The following is a 12,648-nucleotide window of genomic DNA, read 5'->3' as shown; positions in this document are numbered from 1 at the left end:
CAAATAAAACGCATAAAGTCGTACTTTACTTCCTGGAATACTCCAGCAGCTGTTCCACGAGCCGGAACACGATCCAGGTGAACCTCCCCGCGGCCCCCCCAGGGTAAAAGTCACAGGCTGACACCTTCTGACAAAAGCCTCCAGGCAGAACGCAGCTTTTACCTCCGTGACGGGGCATGCTGACGGGAAGGCAGGCGGGCGACAAGCTCAAACGCCCTGGCCGGAGGCCACTGAGGAGGAGGAAGAGGAGGAGGAGGAGGCAACATGAGGGACACAGAGACAGTAGAGTAGAATAACACAGAGACAGGAGAGTAGAATAACAGTTTGTGGAGGGGACTGAAAGAGAAACTTGGACAGGGTGAGGTGCAGAAACCGGCTTCACCAGGCAGGAGTTAAAGAATTCCGTAAATCCATCACCGGGTTCATAACAGGAAGGATTAGGTAAGTAGAACAAAATCACTCGCTCCATGAAAAAGATGAGAACATATGGATAAAGTTCCTCTACAAACTCACACACACACACACGCACACACACACACACACACACACACACACACACACACACACACACCGACACAATACCCGGTGGAATTCTTGTTTCTGAACGGATGTGAGGAGGAATATGTAAAACTTCCTTTCCGTACACCTAATCAGTTGAAGGAAGCACACAAGAGACGGATCTGGGGGGTCACTCTAGTCTAAAATCCCTACAGTGGGGGGGGTGGGGGGGTCGCTGTCAGGAGGAGAACCAGGCTAGTGTTTGGGACCGCCAAAGAAAAAGAACCGAGGAACCAACCTTCTTCTTTATCTTCTTCAAAGAAGAAACGATAGAAGCTAGTGTGGTTTGAAAAGCCGCGACACACTCCTGAAAGACCTTTGATATCCACGGAGAGGAGGTGATGAGCCCCCCCCCCCCCCCCCAAGGAGAGGCGTTAAATCGCACCGTCAGTACCTGGATGGAAATATCACACTTTCAGCATCTCATCTGCTTCAGATTGCAGAGAAACTCTGAGAGGGTCACGGTGATGCTTGGAGGCTGCCGCCTGTGGTTACTATGCAGCGTGATGGCAGAGGGGGAACAGGAGAGTCGTGTCCCCCCCCCCCCCCCCCCCCCCCCCGGACCAGCTGGGCCCCCGAAAACCACAACAAAGAGCCAGACTGTAACCTAAACCCAATCTGGAACCGGAACTCCACCCACAGGCCGACTCCCACGCACCAACTGGGACACGTGCACCCATACATGCATCTCACAAATACACACCCAGGCATAAACAGACATAAACAAACACACACACACACACACACACACACACACACACACAATTAGACTGCGGCATGTCTCAAAATACAAACAGGACGCAGCCCATCAAGGTTTGTTTGTCTGATTGAAGTTTGTCTGATTGAAGTCCAAACCTCCCAGAGGTCACTTTAAACGACCTCAGCGTGTTTTAACACCGTCTGACAACCGATCGGACACGGATTGTGAAATGCGACACCTTCCCACTGATTTATTGTCACGCTGGAATCGGAATGTCCCAAATCAGTTTATGGAAAACGTCCATCACGAAATAGAAAAGAAAGTTGTTCTGCAGTCATCAATCAAGGGTTTGAAAAACAAACCAGCAACAGTTAATAATAATAATAAAAATAATAATAATCAGCCTCAACAGATTTCATTATCACAGGACTTCAAGTCCACGCTGCGTCACGACGGTTTCCGGGGTCACATCTGTTCCACCTGATGACAGCAGCATGTGATGAAGTGTGAAACCAGACGTGAGAGAACTCCCCCTCCTCCCACCCACCTCCACGGAGGTCAGTTCCCGGTTATGCAGCGTGGAAAAAGCCGCGCTGACAGCTACGTGGCCGTAACTCAGGCGCGCTGACGCGGCGATGACGTCGTGCGTCTTGGATGAACAGAACGCGGGGTCTTTTTTAACACCTGGTTAAAGCGCCAGGTGTTAGTGCTGGACCCCACGCAGCCACAGGTAGGGTTTAACGTCAGGGGCGCACGGAGCGCACCGTCTGGCTGTCAAAGTCAAAGGAGAGCAGGATAAGAGGAGAGGAAGGCGCGTCTTGGATGCGTAAATCTGAAATGGAGCAATGGCGCCCTCTGCAGGGCAAAAGCAGCAAGAACGAAGGCGCGCAGTGAAAGGTGAACTTAGACTAAATGTCGGCATTCAAATCCTTTTCTCTGCAGAATTAAGTGTGAAGAATGATGAGAAAGGCAGAGAGCGAGAGAGACGCAAGAGTCTTACGTATAAAAGGGTCTGCCTTGAAATTCTGCCCTATTATTTGCCATGAAGTCACTTCTGCCAGACCATAATAAACATTTTAATAGACTTCACACCATGAGACAACTGTGAAGTCTGTCTGGGTTAAAAAAAAAGAGAGAGAGAGAAAAAAAAGCCACATGTGTAAACATCTGCAGAAACAATTATAGAACCTGGGGAGAGAACATATCTCAAACTGACAAGCAGAGCATCCTGTGGCTGTTACTGATCTCTGGTCAGCTGAGAGCGAGGAGGACTCAGGCGAGGTATTTCACAGAACAAGGCGAGGAACACGATGATGTCATCATGCACGGACCAATCCGGTTGTGGATTTTCTCCAGATGAACTGAATTTATCTACAAAAAAAACCCCAAAATGCAAATCTTGGCCTTTTTTTTGTTTTTAAGAGCACGTTTTAAATGTTCCTCCACACATATCATCTGCTGCAAACATCTCTTACCCAGCCAGCTGTCTGGCTTGTTACGATTATGGAACGCTGCCTAGTTGGACCCGAGCCTGGATTTACATATTAACGCACAACAATTTGAAAGAAAAAGACATCTGGTCAATTTTCAGTTTATTTTTACCCACTGATTCATCTCATCGTCTCTTAAATGTCAATACATAAATAAAAAAGTGGCCGTTGATCTCAAGGTAGCATTTCGGATGTTTTATTTTATCCAAGCAGTCCAAAAATGTAAAAACAGTCAAAAACAGAGGAAGGACGCGAATCCTCACATTTGAGGTCTCCTCACCGTCCGCACAGGTGATCAAAAACGTCCACGTCCACCTGAGTGAACAGACACGCTGACCTCTGTGTGTCTGTTCACTCAGGTGACCTCTGACCTCTGCCTTTTCCTTGCGGTTGGCAATCATGGAAGGCTGGCGACAGGCGCGATAAAAAAGAATTGCTGAAAGGGCAGAAACAACACGGCGAAACGACAAGATCTAATGCCACGCCATCTGCCACCGGGCCCGGTAAGCAATCACATTAAAACACGGGCATGCGGGGAAGAAAGACATGCCTAATAGACCCATATGCTCTCACCGAGTCCGACACCTGCTCAGCATCCCTGGAGGATTCGCCCTCCTGCCCTCTGACCTCCTTTGATCTCCTGGCCGGGGGAGAGCAGGCCTGCACCGGTCGGTTATCACACGGCGGTCGCAGACGGCGTGCAAGAACGACTTGGCCTGAACTCGTTTCGATTGCACAAAATGAAAACAAGAGTCTGAATCGGTGCAGCAACAGGCCAGCCCGTATGAACATTCCTCGTTATTGAATCCTTTCACATGTCGTTGAAGGAGAGGGAGCCCCCCCCCTCACTGTTGACCTGTTTGGGCTGCATGTTCATATAAAACCTAACAGAAACCAGACCCTGTTTCCATTTCAGCTCACTTTCTAAACAACTTTAATAAACAAGGGGCTAAAAGAAAAGCGACCCAGCCTCTTTTATTTTGAAAATCCCATAAGATTTACAAAAACGTGAAGCATTTTATCACCGTTTCTCAAAGTAACCAGCATCAGTTTTGTCAGAGAATGGCGTTTCCCCCTCATGTAGACAAAGCCTCTCGTGTTTCCAAGCCCCCCCAGTGATTTGTCAAAGGGGGCTGACGACAAGTGTCCCGGACTGTAAATGAAAGCCCACGCTGGAATCCGTGAGCGTCTGTGTGTGTGTGTGTGTGTGTGTGTGTGTGTGTGTGTCTGTTCGTCGATGTTTAACAGAGCAAGGCACAGAGGGGTGTTGTGCTTGGAGGAAGAGGATACTTCTGGAATGAGGCAGCTCTGTTTTACAGTCTGCTAGCGCCGGCTGCCCTACGCAGGTTATGTTTAGGGTCCCTGGTGGAGGGGGGGGGGGCATACATATAAATAGGGACCTAAAACCAATAGCTGTCCCCTGAGGCTACCTAAAGGAGACAGCGGAAGGCTTCGTCTGTGTGATCTGGATCGAGAAAGTGGGTTAAACACCAGAAAAAGACTGATTTCCCTGATGTCGGGGGGGGGGGGGGGGGCTGAGCCTCAAACGTGTGGTGTGGCCCACATAACGTGGGTCTCCTTGAGGAGGGGAGGTGTTCGGCTTGATAGATGGAGGTGTCTGAAACAATAGAAGGACAGGAGGCGGGGAAGGAGCCGGAGGTGTTGCGTTTCTCTGAAGTCATTTTCGTGATCATTTATCTGGTGGGAAACAACACGTGACTTCATTTACTGTCTATTGTCTCTCATGCATCTGTCGCTCCGCCGCTGTGGCGTTCAGGTTGTCTGGGAAATCTCAGAATCACCTTCTGGTCCATTAGAGAATAACAGTTACAACAGGAGAGACGGAACGGGACGGAAAACTCTTCTGGGTGAGTCAGAATCAAAAGTCACACCCGTCTCGCTGACTTATGTAGTCACCGGGACAGGGCTGATGATGCATGGAGGAAGCGTCCCACCTGAGGGGGGGGGGATACAATCTGTTCATTACACCACCTCCACCTGTGCCATGAGGTGGGAACAGGCCTTACGCTGCTTAGTCACCGTCTGAAGGTGTGTGTGAAAACTGGGGAGGCTTTATAAACACGTCGGCGTGTATGGTCGGCATCTGTCGCCACGGGAAACGAGACAACATGCAGCCATTGGGTGGGGATTGGTTGCAACGTCAGCGAGATGCCCAGCTGTTAGACTGCACCCTGACACCGGCTTATCACACAGGAACACATGGCGTTGAAGCGCACGGCGAGGCCAGGACACGCCCGGCTGAAAGCACGTATGGCCCTCACACCGAGGCAGTGTGACATCAGAGTGATGTCACAAAGCAGGAACTCTAGAGCCACACACACACACACAACAGCTCTGGAGTCCATTTGACTTCCAAGTCTATTGTGTTAAATTAATGAACTACACTTGGTACGAAAAGATAAACTGCGCCGAGAGGAACAAGTGAATTTTTATTCAACGTTTTATTTGAACTACAAAGCTTTCGTCTCTCTTTCGACGAACACGCCGGTCGTTACCGTGGGAACGATAGCGGAACACGGGAAGAATTCTTCCTCGAGGAACTGAGATTAAAACATTTTTCATTTGTCCGAGCGCTCGGGCTGAGTGGGGAACGGCGTTCCGCCACGATGCTCGCACAAAGACTGGGGAATGACGAAAGTTAAACATTTGCTAGTTAAATCGACTCTGAGCCTCCGAGCAGAACGTTCCGGAGGGCGGCCTTTGTTTGAGAGGAAGGGTGAACCTTTTCCCTGGCATTCATCTGGCACCCCTGCAGCGTTCAATATGCCAGAAAACCCTCAGGGTGCCCACACACACACACACACACACAGATGGGGCTGAAAGTCTCCCATCATAGCTCTTTAACAGGCGTCTATGCAGACCAGTTGGAGCACAGTTCAGACCCAATAGCATGTATCCACTCTCAAGAACCCGCGGGGCCCCTGAGGCCCTTCGCCCTGGTATTTCAAGCCCCTGCACAAGGCCTATTTTTGGGCTACGGTGCAGTGACGGCCGCCCTGAGAGGCAGACCCAGAGGGAAGTAAAGCGTTCCTTAAAAACAACTCTTTTCTCATTGGTCTCGTGGTCCGCGGTGCTTCCTCTCTTCCATCCTTGGGAGTAGCTATATGACATCTTTCTCTCCGTGTGTGAGGAGGCAGACATAAAGAGGCTTACATCCCACCAACACAGTAGCTCAGGTTTGGGAGGAGCGGCACCTCAAAGCATAAGAACCAAACAAAAAAAGGGGATAAAAAAAAAAAAAAAAAACTTTTTCAAGCTAGCTGAAACAAGCTCTGATAAAAAATCTTCTGCAAATGCATGACTCTTCTTCTGGTGTGATCTTCACAGGGTGGGAGAATCCAGCACATGCTGTGCAAAGGGAACACCCACGATTTCCCTAAAGCCACTAGTATGTTCACTTTGGTGAGCGAGTGTGTGGATCTGAAGGGTGGAGGAGGGCAGAGCACCCGACCGCATCCCAAAAACTGTTAAAGGCTATATCGACTCCACACCAACGGCAGCCATACAGTCCCGCAGGCCGACGGGGGAGGGAGCGTGGGTGGATGGGTGTGCCATCACAGTCACACACACACACACACACGCACACACGTCTAACTGCTGGTGGTCGCCATGGCAGTGGGGACGGATGGGGATCAGACTCAGAGCACTGGGGAGGACATCCTTTATATATCTTCACCTGCCTATAGCGTCGAAGGGACCGATGAGGGCTGAGCTCGATCCTCGGGGGGGGGGGGGGCGCAGGGCCTTCAGCAAGAAGCATCACACACACAAAAAAAATGATGCGTTTCTATTCAGGCCGAATGCCTGATAATATTTCTAACATTTTAATCTTCACATAACCGATTATAATCAGGCACTCCCTGAAGTCGGAGCCGCACGAATCACTTCGTCTCACAGAATCACGGTTTTGGCATTTGCCTCCAGGCGTGTTAAGACACACATAAAGACACTCGTAGGTGCTCATTGATGCCGTTTCGCGTCATTGACAGGATGCTACGGTTACCTTTCCAACAGCTAAAGTGTATTCAAAGGGTACATTCTATATTTCAAGGCATGTTTGGCATTTCAAGGAGTTCTAACTTGCGGTCTCTTCTCTAGCCGCTTTACAATCCCCATTCATGGCAATGCTGAGACCAAACTCAGACTCACTTTGGGTTCGGCTCAACAAGGGAGCTTTTCTCTTTGTCAAGCTGTTTGGAGCATTAGCACGTTTGATTTTCTGATCAGACATTCCGGGGGGGGAAAAAACACCTCAAATGTGACATCCCTTGGCTCGGGGGAAGAGCGGCGGCTTTAATTCTGGCTTATTGAAATGCCACAGACCCGGTTCCTCTGTGGCAATGAGAGAGTCCAAACACACAGAGCCAGGAGGAGAGTCCCAGTCTCTGCAAAAAAAAAAGGGTCATTAGCATTGGCAACAAGGGCCGAGAGACCCAAATGGATCCTGCATGAGAACCGGCGCCGAGAGTTCAGGAAGCTCTTATTGTTGTTGATGTGGAAGGAGAGGAAGTCTTTACCCTGATTAATAACTAATACCGACGGTAATACGAGCGAGGGGTGACGCTTGGCCCGGCGATGACGCTGATGCTTCAGTTCAATCCGTTTTCATTTCCATTTCATTTCAGCGGAAGAACGGTCGCCCTCTTTCAACTTCCGTGCCTCCTCATCATCAAACCCTGACCCGACTGAGCCGCCAGCTGTTGTTATTACCTCAACACAAAAACTGACAAACACATCCCCCCCCCCCCCCCCAGGAAGCGTCGTATGAACTCAGACAGCAGAGTGATGCAGCGGAGAAGCGACCAGCTCCTCTGGGTTTAGACGGGTCTTCTTGTGACGGGAATTATAAGCAACAAACACACACACACAAACAACATGCATGCTGGAACACACACACGCACACACACACACACACACACACACACAGGCTAATAAAGGAAAGGCATCAGAGGGGAAAGGAAGGTGATATGATCAGCACCGTTAACATTCCGCAAGTATCCTCTTACCACAAAGAATCCCTCTCTTTCACATCCTTCCACACACATCCCTCTTTCCTTTAATTGTTTTTAATAGAAATTCTCAGTATTCCCAACGGTTCACATCGAAAACGTGGGTTTAGTCATAATTTAACAGCAAGTGCTCCTCAGACTTTGTGTTTGTGTGTGAGCGACGGAGTGATCAAGGAAGAGAGGGGAGATCAGCGGATGTATTAAAGTGAAAATAATTAGAGGTTCGGCTTGGAAGCTGCTCCTGCGCCCGTCTGCTCTCCTAACAATCGCTGAATAATGTGAAGCAGATGTTAACACGTGGGGGGGGGGGGGCACAGAGATGAAGGAGAACATGCACCGTTCTATTACAAAGATGGACAGATGAGAGGATGCAGGTTTTTTTTTTATTTCCCCTTGCAGGTGACAATCAAAGAAACAAGAATATGTCCTCCTTTGGGTGTGTTTGACAGGAAATATTTGACTAAAACCTTTGGACGGGACCAGGAAGTGGACCCAGAAGGCCTCGTCTGAGGGGCGGCATGCGTGTTACCCATGGCAAAGTCCTTTATTTCAATTACTCGGGGGGTTGCAAGAAGTTAGAGGAAATCAGATCAGGATTGGTTCGTATTGTGAAAGGCATTTGGAACGATGCAATGTACATTCTAAAAGGTTATTAACTTCAAATGCGGTTTTTATTTTTCCTGTAAGGCTGAAGTCCAAAGATAAACTTTTACTGCTACTGTTTAATTAAAAAAAAAAAAAAAAGGTCGCAGAGAGGTCAAAAAGAGTTTTAAGCAAAGGAACCGTGAATATTAAGAAGGAAGTCACCTATTGAGACAAGAAACATAAAAACGTCACGTTTTCTCTCACAATTTACGACGAATCCTGTGAAAACCAAACATGAGAGGATGCAAACATCCCAACAGGACTAGAACAACCACCGGCTGGGCAGCCAGCCGCAGGGAGGCTTTTAATTCTCTGCAGGATTTTCTTTCTTCTGTTTGTTTTGTTTAAAAGTCGAGCAAAATGCAAAGCAGTTTTAAAAATGCAGCAATTACGAGCTTTAATTTGAGGACCTGAAATCAACAACAACCCCCCCCCCCCCCCCCCCCCCCCCAAGTGCAAAGTAATTAAAATGTCGCACTGAGCAAAAAAAAAAAAGAAACGCAGTCAGATGCCTTAAGTCTTCAGAGGAAGATCAGACAAAGTTGTAAACACACAATGCCCCATAGCGCGTTCTCGCCAGTGTGTGTGTGTGTGTGTGTGTGTGTGCGTGCGCGCGCGCGCGCGCGCTGCTCACTGACGGACAATCAACGCTGTACCTGTGATGTGTCCAGGAAGACGCTCTTTCTGAACCTCCCTCGCCGGATCTCCATCTCGAGCGCAGAGCCGCGGGCCACGGTGGCTCTCGCTGTTTGATTTCGGCAAAACATCGTCTCGGCTTCCTGGCAACTTCACGGATATTCCAATTCGGAGCGTAATAGTTCGAGAGGAGGAGAAATCGCTTCGAAAAGTGCCGAAAAGACAGACGGCAAAAGACGCAGCCGCGCCGGAGAAAAGCTCCCGGGAGGGCTTTTGCGCAAACCCTGACGCAGAACCTTGCGGTTTCCTCCCGAGGGTTGGGACCCCGATAGAAGCGGAGACAACGGCTCCACGGGCTCCACTGATGACTTTTCACTTTTTACCCGAACATTGCCCCCCCCCCCTCCCCCTGTGCGTCCAGGCGTGTCAGGATCGCACCCCATGTGGCGCGGCTGAGACTTTAACTTTGCCCGGTCCCGCATCCAGAGACCTCTACCGGTGGTTGTTGTTGTGTTGTTGGCCATTTGGTGAAAGTTATCCAGTAAAACCACACGATGGATTAAAAGTCAGATACGAAATATGTCCGAAATGTAGACGATATATCTTAAATGGAGAGAGTTTTTTAGGTGTCATTCTTCAACTCCAATTAATAGTAAAAAACAAAAAACAAACAAACTGTATTTACAGTCAATTTTGATATAAATAAGCTAAAGTGAACGTCATGAATAAAACATATTATCTGCATCAAATGAAAATAATAATTTCATAATTTTCTTGAAGTATTTTTAAGACAATTTTTGCTGCTGAAACGTTGTTGGAAAATAAAGACGTTTGACCAACTAATGAGCCTCCGAATGATGAATCCACCAGCGGGACTCGGGTTGGATCCTGCTGGGATCAGACGATGCTTTCCTTGATCCTCCGCCTCGAAGAATTCCTGTATTTCAATTGTTACCAGCGATGCTCCGTGCTTAGAGGGCCGTAAAGCGAAGCGGTAAGGGCTTCACCTTCAGGGTACACCGTTTTATTTAAAAGCATCTGCAGCCAGGAATGTGAATCACAAACTGGTACGGCACCAGGGCTTTGCTGAGGCCCCAGTATCACGGGCAAACTGGGAAATATACACGCCGGTCATCCGCGTCGACCGTGTCAGTTTGACGTTGTGCCTCTGATTTATATATTTGAAAATGTATTATTGGCTTTAGTTTTAAATATTTTAGGTTACTTGTGAGTGTGAGTGAGTATATTTCCCGTGATACCGGGTTGTGTTGTGAGGGGAAGCCCGGAGGTCAGGAGGTCACGTCCATGCAGAGAGAGAGAGAGAGAGAGAGAGAGAGAGAGATGCTTATTCAATCCCAGAAGAAGAAGAATGGTTTGAACCAGATAGCGGGACTTGCATCCGATTCAGTTTCAAGTGATCATCCTCTCATTTGGATTTCAGTAAGCAGTTCGGTATTTATTGCAAGAACATTCTGAGGTACATTCTGATACCGTGCAACCCCAAACTGTGTCAGATGACATACCGGCAATTTAAATCAATCCATCAATAGAGAGAGAGAGAAAAAGCATGTGATTTCCTACCGGTGGCAGAAGAACGACTTTGTTCTTTGGAACAAAAGACAAAAACATCGTGTTGCTTTTCCCACGTGCTATTCTTCAGCCACATGACTGAACAATTTGAAACACCATCCTGCATACCACATTTTGTCTCGGACACACTTTAGTCTGGTGATTTAGCACAAACACTCTCTTTCCAATTAAGTCTAATAGTCCCGATTCATCATTTCCTGCTTTGGGGACCTCTTCCTCACCTCAGCTGAAGTTAACGCCGTTTGCACTGCAATCTTAAACAAGTAATGACGACTGCAGTTTTGAAATGCTGTGCTGGGTCTCTGCGGAATAAGTAAAAGGGGACTTGTGCAGCCCCCTCTTCAACTATACCCCCCCACCCAAGTTATTTAAACGCAGGATGTTTGTTGATGTCAGGAGTCTGGGTAAATAGCTGGAGGAGCTGTAGCTCATGCAGCGAAGTCTGTTCTCACTTGGATATCTGTCTGTTCTTCCTAGAAGGGTCTATGTGAAATGCATATTAGGTTTACATGCTCTGGTCAGCAGGGAGGGGGGATGGTGGTGTGTGGGGAGGGTCAGACAGAAGGCTTGGCCCCCTTTTTGAACCACGCTGTGCTCCAAGCAGGCTTGTCTGCGGAAGATTTTCGACCCAGTCTGCCAGGGAAAGATGGTTCTGGTTTATCGCCGCTCCTTCAGAGCATTCTCCCGTTTGTTTAAATCCTACAAACTGCACATTCCCTCCCGTTGCTGTCCAATTCTTTTCCATCTCTTTATGCCCACACAAATAGGCAAAGACAAAAGGGAACCGGTGCAGTGAGAATCAAATACCGGAGTCAACGTTGGCTCGCTTGCAGTGGGCTATAAAACTGCCGACCACAGACAGAACACAAACAAAGGGACTGCTCTTCACCCGGAAAGCAGCGGCTACGGAGCAGCTGGAGGCAGATCACATGGCACAACCCCCCCCCACAACAACAGATGAAAAATATTCTGTTACGTACAACATCGTACAAACTACTTTATGTGATCAGTTCCCCAGCAGTTTAGACCAGAGGAATGACTGTAAGCAGGCAGCACATCAGTGGGACAGGAAGTATGGGAAATCAGTTTGGCCTCTTCTTCATGGAATGAAAGAGCTACAGGCTGAAGGGGAATGATTGCGGCCGTTCCCACTGTAATTACATGTGTTTTTCTATATTCTAAATATACACTTGCAAAGCGGCATTTCCCATGCTTCGTCTCCTGCTCTTACAATATTAAACCTCAAACATTCAAGGGTCGGTTTTGAGCACAATAAAGAAAACGTATATTAAATTACAGTTGTGCAGATGCAAAGTTAATAAGGACTTTTATACCACAGACATTTACCATATATTACTATGAAAACAAAGGTCTGCTTGAGACTTAAATGAATGTATTTTCAATTATCTTAGTACCTCAGTAACCTATCCTTATCGTCTCAACCGGCTCAATGCATCTCAGTCTATAGTCGGATCCTTTGCCTTGCAGGGTCCTGAAACACACAGTTCAAAAACATTACGACGGATGTGATCTTATGCTGGGTGGTGCGACGAGGGAGCGCTTCAGGGGAAAATGGAGCGCTTGAATGCGAGGCATACAGTGGAACAATCTTCTGAATGAACGGTGTGAAAGGCACCGGAGGGACCGACGCGAGGCTTGAGCCCGGCTCACGGTCGTATTCTTAGCGTACAAGGAGATACAAGCGTAGCAGACACAGGATTAGAACTGGAGGGCTTTTCCCTCTATTTGTGGCTGAGTTTCTGCACAGGTTTCAGGTCGACTCATTGAGTATTCAGGCCACATTTGTTTTGGACGCATTAGAGGAGCCTGACTTCTGCTGGGCAATGCTTGCCATTGCAAGCACACATTGTCGAGTCCCTTGTGGGTAGGCAAACCTTCTTGGGTCTGTGCTTCCGACAGAAAGCAGTTTTTTTCGATGTCGGATGAGGAGCTACATTGCCATTTTGCCTTAAAGCAGCTCTGGCTGTGTGCGTGGGGT

At 48.3% G+C, this 12,648-nt stretch overlaps 1 protein-coding gene across 1 annotated transcript in view; it reads right to left on the bottom strand.

The window, feature by feature from the left end:
• The window catches only part of rtkna (rhotekin a), a 38,232-nt gene extending 28,854 nt beyond the window's left edge, over positions 1 to 9,378 (bottom strand). The window contains exon 1 of the mRNA XM_068760649.1: positions 9,080 to 9,378. Coding sequence (XP_068616750.1) covers positions 9,080 to 9,190 — 111 coding nt within the window. The 5' untranslated portion in view covers positions 9,191 to 9,378. The remainder of the gene's footprint in view (positions 1 to 9,079) is intronic.
• Between the last annotated feature and the right edge of the window lie 3,270 nt (positions 9,379 to 12,648).

This window comes from Brachionichthys hirsutus, chromosome 4 (genome assembly GCF_040956055.1).
Source record: "Brachionichthys hirsutus isolate HB-005 chromosome 4, CSIRO-AGI_Bhir_v1, whole genome shotgun sequence".
Classification (NCBI taxonomy): domain Eukaryota; kingdom Metazoa; phylum Chordata; class Actinopteri; order Lophiiformes; family Brachionichthyidae; genus Brachionichthys; species Brachionichthys hirsutus.
The sequence above is the reverse complement of the archived record's forward strand: the minus strand, read 5'-3'. Positions and strand labels throughout refer to the sequence as shown.